The sequence below is a fragment of the Rhinolophus sinicus genome, chromosome 2, assembly GCF_057876585.1.
Source record: "Rhinolophus sinicus isolate RSI-liver-muscle chromosome 2, RSI-T2T, whole genome shotgun sequence".
Classification (NCBI taxonomy): domain Eukaryota; kingdom Metazoa; phylum Chordata; class Mammalia; order Chiroptera; family Rhinolophidae; genus Rhinolophus; species Rhinolophus sinicus.
This window is the reverse complement of record NC_142502.1, coordinates 100142903-100155145: the sequence shown is the minus strand read 5'-3', so window position 1 is coordinate 100155145 and position 12243 is coordinate 100142903. Positions and strand designations below refer to the sequence as shown.

The window sequence follows — 12243 nt, the reverse complement described above, 5'->3', positions numbered from 1 at the left end:
CTCCCCCTTCCATCCTCCCACACTTTATGCAAAGCTCACCCTCAATTAGTACCATTCTCTAGCACCTCCAATCCCTTCCGGACCTCTCCTGCCTGTTCCCTCTGGCTACCATACTATTTCTCTACAACCTTTCGCAAGTCACACAGCAGATGGTCAACACACTGTATTTACTATCTTTTCAAACCTATGGCTTAATTCCCTATTTAGCCAAGCTTTTGTTCGGACTCAATACAAATTTATATCGAAAAGTTTTCTCTCAATTCACATTCTTCTTGACCTCCCAGCATCACAAGATACTACTGACCACCCTCTCCTTGTAAAAGCTCTCTCCTCTGTTGGCTTCTGTAACCCGATCCCAGTTTTCTTCCTACCTTTCTAATTCTTCCTTTTCTACCTTCAGCCCCCTGGCTGTAGGTCTTCTCTAACTTGCAGGCTGGGGTCTTTACTGCTTTCTCTATTCTCTAGCCCAGGTTCCAACTCTTTTATCACCAGCTTTGACTGCTTCCTAAACACCAGTAACCTGCTTCCGTGTTATTAGACATTTCTCCTTGTACTCATTCACCAAGTGTCTGTTCCATGCCATTCAGTATGTTAAATGTTGAGGCTATAAAGATCAATAGGCTTTTCTTTCAAAGATCATCTCTGCCTTCAGGGACAAAAGACAAGTAAACAAAAATGTTTAAAACAAAGTGATAATTCCTACACAGATGAGGAAGAACACGAATAATGACAATATGATAACAGTGGATTCCTATATTGAGCTTACACACATTCTTTGTATGTATTATTTCAATTAATTCTCATAACAACACTAGGAGATATGAAACTAAAGGTAAAATTCCTTATGTAATTTAATACCAGCTCATACAACTAGTAAGTGACTAATTCAGGATTTGAAGTCAAATTTGTCTAGCTCTAAAATCTATGCTTTTTCTTCTAAGCCCAATGAAAAGAAATCTAAATGTGATGAGTCAGGAGAGAAGTCCTAGCCAGGGAACCTACCAGGGATGCCAAAACAATGTCCACAAGTGGACACTTTGGCCAACGTTGCTCAAGCAGTAGTTCACAGTAAGCAGAAGTGTCTGGATGCTGATGGTAATTGTGGAAGTCAACCATGACTTGTATTCATCTTTTATTATCGGTATATATTGAATATTACAATTTTAACAGTTTTTTCCTTTCTTAAAATGTGCATACATTTTTTTGGCACCCTCTGTATTTAAGATCAATCTATGCTTCAAGAGAGTGTCTAAAGCCATCGTCAAAGAAAAGATTGCTCAGGAAAATGGCTAACATGAGAAAGAACTTGGATGTCCCCAAAACCCTCAAACTCAGTAAGTCTAAAAATAAGATCAGGATCTTCTTCAAAGAACTATTATATTTCATTAATTTTATGATACACAATTCTTCAAATTTTAACATTTCTGAAACTGGGATACAGACATGATGGTATGTCATGGTTTAACTGGCAATATTGTTTCCTTTCGTAGTTGTACATAAAACAATGGTGCCTCAGAAGTTCTGGTTTCTTAGATTTGATAAAATAAAGTGACTTCCTCCTAAATGTAATCCTTAAATTTAAATCCCCTGAATCATCAAGATTTAATATTTTAAAATAATATTTCTTCTATATATCCATTATTTTCCATTTTCCCTGTCACCACTCTAGTTAAGGCTGTATCAATTGTGCACAGGTTAAATACCCTCCTCACTGGTCTCTCTGAATCCCATTTTTCCCTATTCCAAATCATTGAGTGCAGCACCATGGGTCAATCTTTCAAAACTACCACTGTACTCACATCTCTCCCCCTCTCTAAAATCAGCTTCTCATTGCGCATAGGATAAATCCCAATCTAGTTTCAGACTCCCATGATTTTGCCTGATCTAATCTTTATAGACTTTCTTCCTTATTAATCAACATACCGTATTTCCCCAAAAATAAGACTGGGTCTTATATTAATTTTTGCTCCAAAAGACGCATTAGGGCGTATTTTCAGGGCATGTCTTATTTTATCATGTACAGCAATCTATATTTATTCAAATATAGTCATGTCATCTCCTTCTGGAACATCGTCATAACGTACTAAATGCATCCGTCTGGATGACGATCTTAACTGGGGCTTATTTTCGGGGTAGGTCTTATTTTCGGGAAAACACAGTAATAAGCCTCCTACTCTAGTCAAGCTCTTCTGTTCATGGTCATTCAAATTCTAACCTCTACTAACCTCACCAGTCCTCTCATCTGTAATGCACCAGACCCTGATGCCATTTAAGTCAAAGGCCACGGCTCACCCCAAGCTTCGTGATCTCCAAGAAATCTCCCTTAATCATTCCAAGCCACGCCCTCTTCAGAAATTCACAGCATGCACCCATCTTGAACATTGCTGTAGTTAACTTTCCATGGGGGGATGTCTTATTTCCACAATAAAATTAAAAGGATCAAAGGCAGAGACTATATTTTGCACATACATAGCACAGTTTAGTGGTTAATTACATAGCCTCTGGAGTCTAACTACACGGGTCTGACCCTCAGCTCCAGGAAATTTTCTGTGTGACTTTGGGCAACTTACTTACCCTCTTTGTGCTACAATTTACTCATTTGTAAAATGGAACCAATAACAGTTCCCGCCTCAAAGGACTGCTATGAAAATTAAATGATTGTGTAGAACTGTTATTGGAACATACAAACACTTTATAAATATAATTAATTGCTAGTGTTTTTATTAATAAGAAAATCACCACATAAGTGTTAGAAATGCTACATAAGTGTTAGGTATTACTATTTAGAATGTCCATGTTCATAGTAGCTAAAATAATAAGTACATGGCATGTACTTAGTACTGATTTGATGGAGAAAAGGAGGAAAGGTCTTCAGATGAGAAACAGCTTTTCAGGAAATTATTTATTCTAGGGAGCAGCTGGAGAAATTTGTCCACGAATGGCAAGAAATACCTATTTTGGGGTCTCCGTGGCTATGCGTTCTCAGGAGGTAACAGGAGAAGCACAGGGAAAGAGGTTCCACAGGAAGCAGAGGTATATGTTCTTAGGCCCACACATACCATGAACACCTGCACGATAGCTTTGTAGTTGAGACTGTCCTAAGCTGCAAACCGAATTCCTTGGTGAGATCAGGATAAACAGGTACTTACTGAGCATGCCTCTGTAATTGAGGTCCATATCCCGGCTCTCTGATCGAACTTTAATAGCATCCAGAATGGCATCAGGAGATAAGAGCCCCGAAGGCCTCACAACATTCAGAAGTTCAGTGAGGCTCATCAGAGGTAAACGCACAGCCTGCATGATTTCAGCATGATTCTCCTTTGCATTGTGCTTACACCAGTTTAACAAGGCTAGGAAAATATCTTTTTCAGGAGCTGCAAATGAATCTCTTAATACGATGTGTAAAAGTGCTGTCTGAAAAACGACAAAAAAAAAATTCCAGTTATTACGGAGCTCAACCATGTGCATGATCAATCAGTAAAGTCTTACAGAACTGCAAGTATCAGTTATATTTAAACAATTAACTCTTTTTGACCATCTTCCTTCCATATTCTTTGTGCCATATACTCTCTTGCACATTATGGCTGTGTAAACAGCTGTAGACATCCCATATCTAGTCTTTCCAACACATCTGCATCCATCTTTAATAAAACAAAGAAAAATGGCAACGTGAGGAGCTGTCATTCCACACAGGTTCTTCAGGGGACTTTGCATTTATAAGTCAGTAAGATACATCTGGCATTTAAAATTAAAAATCTTTTGTTACCCACTATTACTGCACTATTGTATTTTTGGTTCTCAGATTTTCAGACTGACCTCCAGCAACATTGCAGAAACCCTCAAAGACCCTTGCCTCTAAAAATAAAGTAGGACAATAAAAATCATAGTTTAAACTCCAACCAAGGTATGCAGCAATTCAAATGGGTGTTCTGACTCAAAATATTCAGGTCCTAGGAGAAATAGCGAAAGGGAAAGGAGGGACAACCAGCAGGGTTCAGAGAAAGATTTGAGAAAAACAGTTTTATTCTAGCTATTATACAGTGTAAAACACCATATAATAGTGAGTTTTGAGCCAGCAAAAACCAAAAGCAAAACAGTAACTTAAAGCCACCCAATGATACACCGGATCTCCTTTATGAATGTCCCCTCTCAGGAAAGAACTATTAGCTGCATTCTCTGTCAAAGAAAACCAAAACCAAAACGCAGTATGCCACACCACTAACGAGCCTATTTGACTGTCATCACATTGAAAACAACCACCCAGCATCACAGTCTCTTGTGCACATAGAATTTACCAGAATAACCTTAAAAGAAAACAGAAGCACTCTGCCTCTCTTATACCACCTAGAGTCTCAGAAGCCAGAGGCAGGTGGTTAGACAACCTCTTCCACACTTATGAGTTTTATTTTTCGCCTGAGTGCATCGCTGTATTTCCCAGTACAGATATAAATCAAACAATGCCTGCCTGCAAACTGCTTGCAGACAAGGACACACCTTGGAAAGGGAGAGGAAGCCTTCACTTGCGAGCACCTCCTGCGCATTTCTGTCCATAAACATGCAGCACATGCATGTTAACTTGGGCAGCGAGTAGAGACTGGCAACATCAAACGTCATGCAGACATTCTGAATGTTAAGTATGGTGCACAGGTACTCGGAGGTAGAATCCTCCAGCTCTGGAAATCCGTATTTATGTGCCAGGCTCAGGAAGTCCAGGAGCACCTCCTCCTTCTCGTCCGTCAGTGTCGCCCGCCCCGTGTAGATGTATTTAAGCAGCATCGTGAAGGCTTCTGCAGTGGTGTCCTGGAGAGGGATTTCTGCTTCAGGCTGCGATTCCCGCATTCCACCATACAGTAACGCTCTGCACATCAGAGAAGAAATGCATGAGAAAAACTGCAAATACGATTTGCTACAAAATTATGAAATAATGGTTATCAATATTACACAAACTTTAAGTGTGTTTAATGACACAAAGATTCAGGTAAATAAATGCACAGCAGTCATTTTAAATGGTTCTCTAATGAAACTAAGAAAAAGAATTTTTAAAATATTTTGAAAGAATTCTGGGGGGGGGGGGGCAGTTGGCTCATTTGGTTAGAGCGCGATGCTCTTAACACCAAGGTTGCCAGTTCAATTCCCACATGTGCCAGTGTGAGCTGTGCCCTCCACAACTAGATTGAAACAACTACTTGACTTGGAGCTGATGGGTCCTGGAAAAACACACTTAAATAAATAAAAGTTAGAAAAAAAAAAGAATTCTATAAACAACTGGGCTAATGAAATACCCTGAGAGCTCAAGATGTGTAATAGATATTCATTAAATAGAAAGATGAAAGTGCTCTTTTGAGAGAAACAGTGAAATCAATATAAACATGTCACAGGCCAATAAGGCAATTTAAAAAGTAAAACTCTATAGGAAAAGATATAACCAGATAAAAACAATTAAACACAATCAGGTGCCATTTTTCTGTCTTAGACTGGCAGAAACTAAAAAGCCTGTGAATATTCAGTGCTGTAAAAGCAATGGAAAAACAGGCTCTCATGCACTGCTTCGAGAGTATAAACGGGCACCCCTGTTTGGAAAGTAATTTAAGTAATATCTATTCAAATAAAATGTGCATAGTCTTCAACTCAGTGATCACTTTTAGGACTCAATTCTACAGACATAATGCAGCATGGAAAAGATAAACGTGTAAGAATATATACTGAAATAACGGAAACACTAGGAAAGATATAAATGTCATGGAACGTGGTTGAAAAAACTGTGATATACACATTCTGTGTAGCCAATAGAAAGATCAAGGGAGATCAATATATACTGTCTTGTGAAGATGTCCAGGATATAGTAGGTAACTTGCAGATCCATATGTGTTAAGGAAAAAAAGTATAGCACATAGTATAGTCTATTTATATTGAGAAAAATCCGGGGAATTCACATTAAACTGTTAACAGTGGTTGTCTCTGGGGAATGGGATTAGACGGCTGGGAGGGAGGGACTTTCATTGTTACTTGGTAAATTAAAAATGAAATTGATGATTGAATTATGGATGACTTGACTTTTTTTGTCTCTCAGTATTTGTCAGATTATAAAACAATACCCACATTATTCCTTATCTGCTCATCTAAAAAATGAAAACTAGACAATTCAGTTAGGTAATGAATTTGAATTTCTACCTCTATTACTCTATGAGAAATAATATGAACCAATTAAACCTTCACTCCATCGGAAAAGAAAGGGTGACCAGAGGACAACAAGGGAGGAGTACAGAAAAGGAAGAGCAAAGAGAGAGAAAGAAAATATGTAGAAGTAACAGGAAGAGAAGAGGGAGCAAAAAGAGATCGCCCTGCTCCTAACCTTCTCAGAGCAGGACTAGCATTTCTAGGGTTCCCTCCATGCCTGTCTAGAACGCCTCCCACTCTCCCCCAGCATCCAGCATTCTTGTTTGCCTCAGGAAAATAGTTGAAACCATCCAGCAAAAGATTCATGAATATTCTGAGCATACCTCTTCACTGGGTCATACTCTGCCTAAAAACACCTGTGAAGGTTTTCATTAATCCAGAGAGCTTCCAGCCACAACTTTTAAATTACTACTAGATTAAAGAACACCTTCCTGGGAAGATCTCGCCAAGATTTACTCCCACTCTGGTATGATCCATGGTATTTACCTGCATTCTCAATGCCTTAAAAGCGGTTTTGATGAGGGTCCCTGGGAACCCTAAATATGAACACCCACCCTGTGGAAAGATCCCTCCTGTACAGTTAGCTGGTCCTTATCTGGGAAGTGATAGGCTCTGCGACAACACTTAGTGAGGCCTCTCCCAACTGCTGACAGTTAACTCAGCTTTCACACATGAACAGTGGCAGCCACGAGAATCTCAGGTAGCACTGGTAATGACTCTGAGTTCAGCCTAGTTTAGCCATTAGGTACTGTAAAGGTCAGTAAGCCACAAAGAGACCTCAAGAACAAGGTTAATAAATGATGGGAGTATATTCCATTCACTCAACATGACCTTCAAATTTCTAAAAGTATTTGAGTTTCTTTTAATATACTAAGGACGTCATCAAAATGGCGGCGTGAGATGAGCCTCTGTAAATCTCCCCTGGAATTTACAACTAATTGAACAACTATAACTCCACAAAGGACTCCCTGCACAGCAGACAGGCAAGACGAAGAGGCCCACTACTGAATTCACCTACAGGTGGGAGAATCACGCAAGCGGAGGAGATGGAAAGGGAGAAGTACGGGGACGGAGCCGCGCGGGCACAGGACGCAGACCCAGCTCAGTGCTCCGAGCTCGCTGCTTCCCGGAACTACCGCAGCTGCGGGAGAGGGAAGAACTCAGACTGCTAGGGCTCCGCTTATGGCCCACAGGGCTGAGGGGGCAGCATATAACACGGCTGAACCCAACGCTCACGGCAGAGACCTCGGAGAAAAGACTGAGGGAAAAAGGCTGAAAACGGTGGTTTAAGCCCGCACTGCCGAGCAGAGAACGGAGCCTTAGGCACTGAGACTAGCCGCCCCCTCCCTCCCCTCCCAGAGCTCGCGCCGCCCCCACCTGCCCGGTGCTAGAAGCAAGAGAGTAGCGGTGTCAGACTAAAAGAACAGAATATTTGCTGTTCTGAGAACTGTGGACCGCAGACACAGATTCGCAGCCCAACTAGTTCCGGCAAAGAGGAGGGAGCTGTGGAAGCAGGACTGGCTGTAGTGGTGGTCGCCGCCATTGCTCTGGGCCACCTTTCACAACTCACCCCGCCCCTGCCCCCACCTATCCGGGTGGATAACTGCAGGAATAAACAGAACTGCTGAAATACACGGGCTCTGAATCCGGTGCAAGAAGAGCTTTGGAACTTCAAAAGCTCTCCGCATACCCACACAGACACTGCGCCCTGTGACCAAGGCGAACTATTAACAGAGGAGAAGCCCGTCTCCCAGGGAATCCCCCCATTGTGTGAGAAGCTGAAATAGTGCAGAGAAAACATAGCACTACCATGTGAGAGAGAAAAAAAAGTCTGCAGTTGGAGAAAAAAATAAAACATTCTACCAAAAAGTAATGGAAAACAAGAGAAAGACCAATTCCTATCAACCTGTTTCAGAAGCCACTCCTGTAGATGTCTAGGAAGAGAAATAATAAATCAGTAATTGCCATGAATAACCAAGGCAACAAGACAGCTCAGAAAGAAAGTGAAAAGTCTCCAGAAAAGGAACCTAAACATATGGAAATATGTGACTTAAATGACAGAAAATTCAAGATTGCAGTTCTGAAAAAACTCAACGAGATACAAGAAAACACAGATAGGCAGTTTAATGAACTCAGAAACACAATCAAAGAACAGCATGAGCATTTTACGCAAGAGACTGAAATTTTTAAAAAGAACCAAATAGAATTTCTGGAGATCAAGAACTCAATAGAAGAAATTAAGAATGAAATAGCCAGCTTAGGTAGTAGAGTTGACCGGATGGAGGAAAGAATCAGTGACATCGAAGATAGAAACCTGGAAATGACACGGATGGAAGAAGAAAGAGACTTGAGACTTAAAATGAAAGAACTCTACAAGAACTTTCTGACTCCATCAGAAAGAGCAATATAAGAATAATGGGCATACCAGAAGGAGAAGAAAGAAAGAAGGGAACAGAGAATATATTCAAACAAATTGTTGATGAGAACTTCCCAAATTTGTGGACAGAACTGGACCCTCGAATCCAAGAAGCAAATAGAACACCTAGTTACCTCAATCCCAACAGGCCTTCTCCAAGGCACATTGTATTGAAGCTGTCTAAAATCAACGACAAAGAAAGAATCCTCAAGGCAGCCAGGGAAAAGAAACGGTAACTTACAAAGGAAAGCCCATTAGATTATCATCAGATTTTTCAGCAGAAACTCTACAAGCCAGGAGGGAGTGGAACCAAATATTCAAACTATTGAAAGAGAGAAATCATGAGCCAAGAATAATATATCCAGCAAAGATATCCTTTAGATATGAAGGAGGAATAAAGACCTTTCCAGACATACAGAAGCTGAGGGAATTTTCTAATACACGACCTGCACTACAAGAAATACTAAAGGAGGCTATTTGACCACCATCAACAGGGACAATTTGTGGCAACCAAAACATAAAAAGGCGCAGAGTAAAGGCCTGAACCGGAATATGGGAATGGAGAAAGTAAGCGTGCTGAAGAAAATGGAATACTCTGAATATCAAACTTTCTTTTACATAAACTTAAGGGTAACCACTCGAAAAAAATCCAGAATTGAAATATATACTGTAATAAAAGAAGAAACAGAGGGAAACATCATAGAACATCACCACACAGAAATAATAGACAACAACAAAAAGGCAAAGAAACAATGGAGACAAAACCTTATCGGACAACTAAAGATAGAATGACAGGAAATCCTCACAGATCAATAATCACCCTAAATGTAAATGGATTGAACTCACCAATAAAAAGGCACAGAGTAGCAGATTGGATCGAAAAACTAAACCCAACCATATGCTGTCTCCAAGAGACACATATCAGCTACAAGGACAAGCACAGACTCAAAGTGAAAGGCTGGAAATTGACACTCCAAGCAAATGGTATCCAGAGAAAATCAGGTGTAGCCACACCGATATCAGATGAAACAGACTTCAGGGTGAAAAAGGTAACAAGAGACAAGGATGGACATTTCATAATGGTAAAGGGGACTATACAACAAGAAGACATAACAGTTATCAATATTTATGCCCCCAATCCGGGAGCACTGAAATATACCAAGCAACTACTAACAGAACTAAAAGGAGAAATTGACCAAAACACAATTATACTAGGGGACTTCAATACATCATTCACAGCTATGGATAGATCATCCAAACAGAAAATAAATAACAAAATAGTAGCCCTAAATGACACATTAGATGAAATGGACATAATTGATATATACAGAGCACTTCATCCAAAAACATCAGACTATACATTTTTTTCTAGTGTACATGGAACATTCTCAAGGATAGACCATATATAGGGACATAAAATCAGCCTCAGCAAATGACAGAAGATTGAAATCATACCAAGCATATTCTCTGATCACAGGCTCTGAAATTGGATATCAACTGCAAAAAGAAAGCAGGAAAAAACACAAATACATGGAGATTAAAAAACATACTTTTAAAGAACGACCTGGTCAAAGAAGAAATTAGAGGAGCGATCAAAAGATACATAGAAACAAATGACAATGAAAATACATCCTACCAAAATTTTGGGGATGCAGCAAAAGCAGTTTTAAGAGGGAAATTTATATCATTACAGGCCTATCTCAAAAAACAAGAAAAATCCCAAATAAACAACCTCATGTTACACCTTAAAGAACTAGAAAAAGAAGAAGAAGTAAAACCCAAGGTCAGCAGAAGAAAGGAAATGACAAAAATTAAAGCAGAACTAAATGAAATAGAGAACAAAAAGACAATAGAAAAAATTAATGTGACAATGAGCTGGTTCTTTGAAAAGATTAGGAAAATTGACAAACCCCTGGCTAGACTCACTACGATAAAAGGAGAGAAGAGACTAATTAACAAAATCAGAAATGAAAAAGGGAAGTTATCACGGACACCACAGAAATACAGAGGATCATCCAAGAATACTATGAAGGACTATATGCCACCAAATTCAATAACCTAGAAGAAATGGAAAAGTTCTTAGAAACATATAGCCTTCCTACACTGAACCATGAAGAACTGGAAAATCTAAACAGACCGATTACCAGTAACGAAATTGAATCAGTCATCCAAAACCTTCCCAAAAACAAAAGTCCGGGACCAGATGGCTTCACTAGTGAATTCTACCAAACCTTCAAAGAGGATCTAATACCAATCCTGCTCAAACTCTTCCAAAAAAATTGAAGAAGAGACAGTACTCCCTAACTGATTTTATGAGGCCAACATTACCCTGATACCAAAACCTGGTAAGGACAACACAAAAAAAGAAAACTACAGACCAATATCTCTAATGAATACCGATGCAAAAATCCTAAACAAAATTCTAGCAAATCGAATACAACAATGCATTAAAAAGATTATCCATCATGACTAAGTGGGGTTCATCCTGGGGCACAAGGATGGTTCAACATCCGCAAATCCATCAATGTGATACATCACATAAACAAAATAAAGGACAAAAATCATATGATTATATCAATTGATGCAGAAAAAGCAAGATTTGACAAGATAGATACAATATCCATTTATGACTAAAACACTTAATAAAACAAGTATAGAAGAAAAATACCTTAACATAATAAAGGCCATATATGACAAACCCTCAGCTAATCTCATAATTAATGGTGAAAAACTGAAGCCCTTTGCTCTATGTTAAGGAACACGACAGGGCTGTCCCCTATCACCTCTGCTTTTCAACGTAGTGTTGGAAGTCCTTGTCAGAGCAATCAGGCAAGAGAAAGAAATAAAAGGCATCCAAATTGGAAATGAAGAAGTTAAATTGTCACTCTTTGCAGATGACATGATGCTATATATAGAAAACCCTAAAAATTCCACCGAAAAGCTATTAGAAACAATCAACGAATACAGTCAAGTTGCAGGCTACAAAATCAACGTACAAAAGTCCATTGCATTCCTATATACTAACAATAAAATCTCAGAAAAAGAAATACAAAAAACAATTCCTTTTGCAATTGCAGCAAAAAGAATAAAATACCTAGGAATAAACTTAACCAAGGATGTGAAAGACCTATATGCTGAAAACTATAAGACATTTTTAAAAGAAACTGAAGAAGACACAAAGAAATGGAAAGACATTCCGTGCTCATGGATTGGAAGAATCAACATAGTTAAAATGGCCATATTACCCAAAGCAATGTACAGATTTAAAGCAATCCCCATCAAAATCCCAATGGCATATTTTAAAGAAATAGAACAAAAAATCATCAGATTTGTTTGGAACCACAAAAGACCCCAAATAGCCAAAGCAATCTTAAAAAAAAAAAAGAACAATACTGGAGGTATCACACTCCCTGACTTTAGCTTGTACTACAGGGCTACAATAATCAAAACAGCATGGTACTGGCAGAAAAACAGACACATAGACCAATGGAATAGAACTGAGAACCCAGTAATAAAACCACATAAATATGGACAGATAGTTTTTGACAAAGAAGCAAAAAACATACAATGGAGAAAAGACAGCCTCTTCAATAAATGCTGCTGGCAGAATTGGATAGCCATGTGCAAAAGAATAAAACTGGACTACCATC

At 39.1% G+C, this 12243-nt stretch overlaps 1 protein-coding gene across 1 annotated transcript in view; it reads right to left on the bottom strand.

The window, feature by feature from the left end:
- Nucleotides 1-12243, bottom strand: part of BTBD9 (BTB domain containing 9) — a 397135-nt gene that overhangs the window by 339343 nt on the left and 45549 nt on the right. The window contains exons 3-4 of the mRNA XM_074332880.2: nucleotides 4495-4858; nucleotides 3150-3414 (exon numbers count right to left, since the gene is read on the bottom strand). Of these exons, the coding sequence (XP_074188981.1) occupies nucleotides 3150-3414; nucleotides 4495-4858 (629 nt within the window). The remainder of the gene's footprint in view (nucleotides 1-3149; nucleotides 3415-4494; nucleotides 4859-12243) is intronic.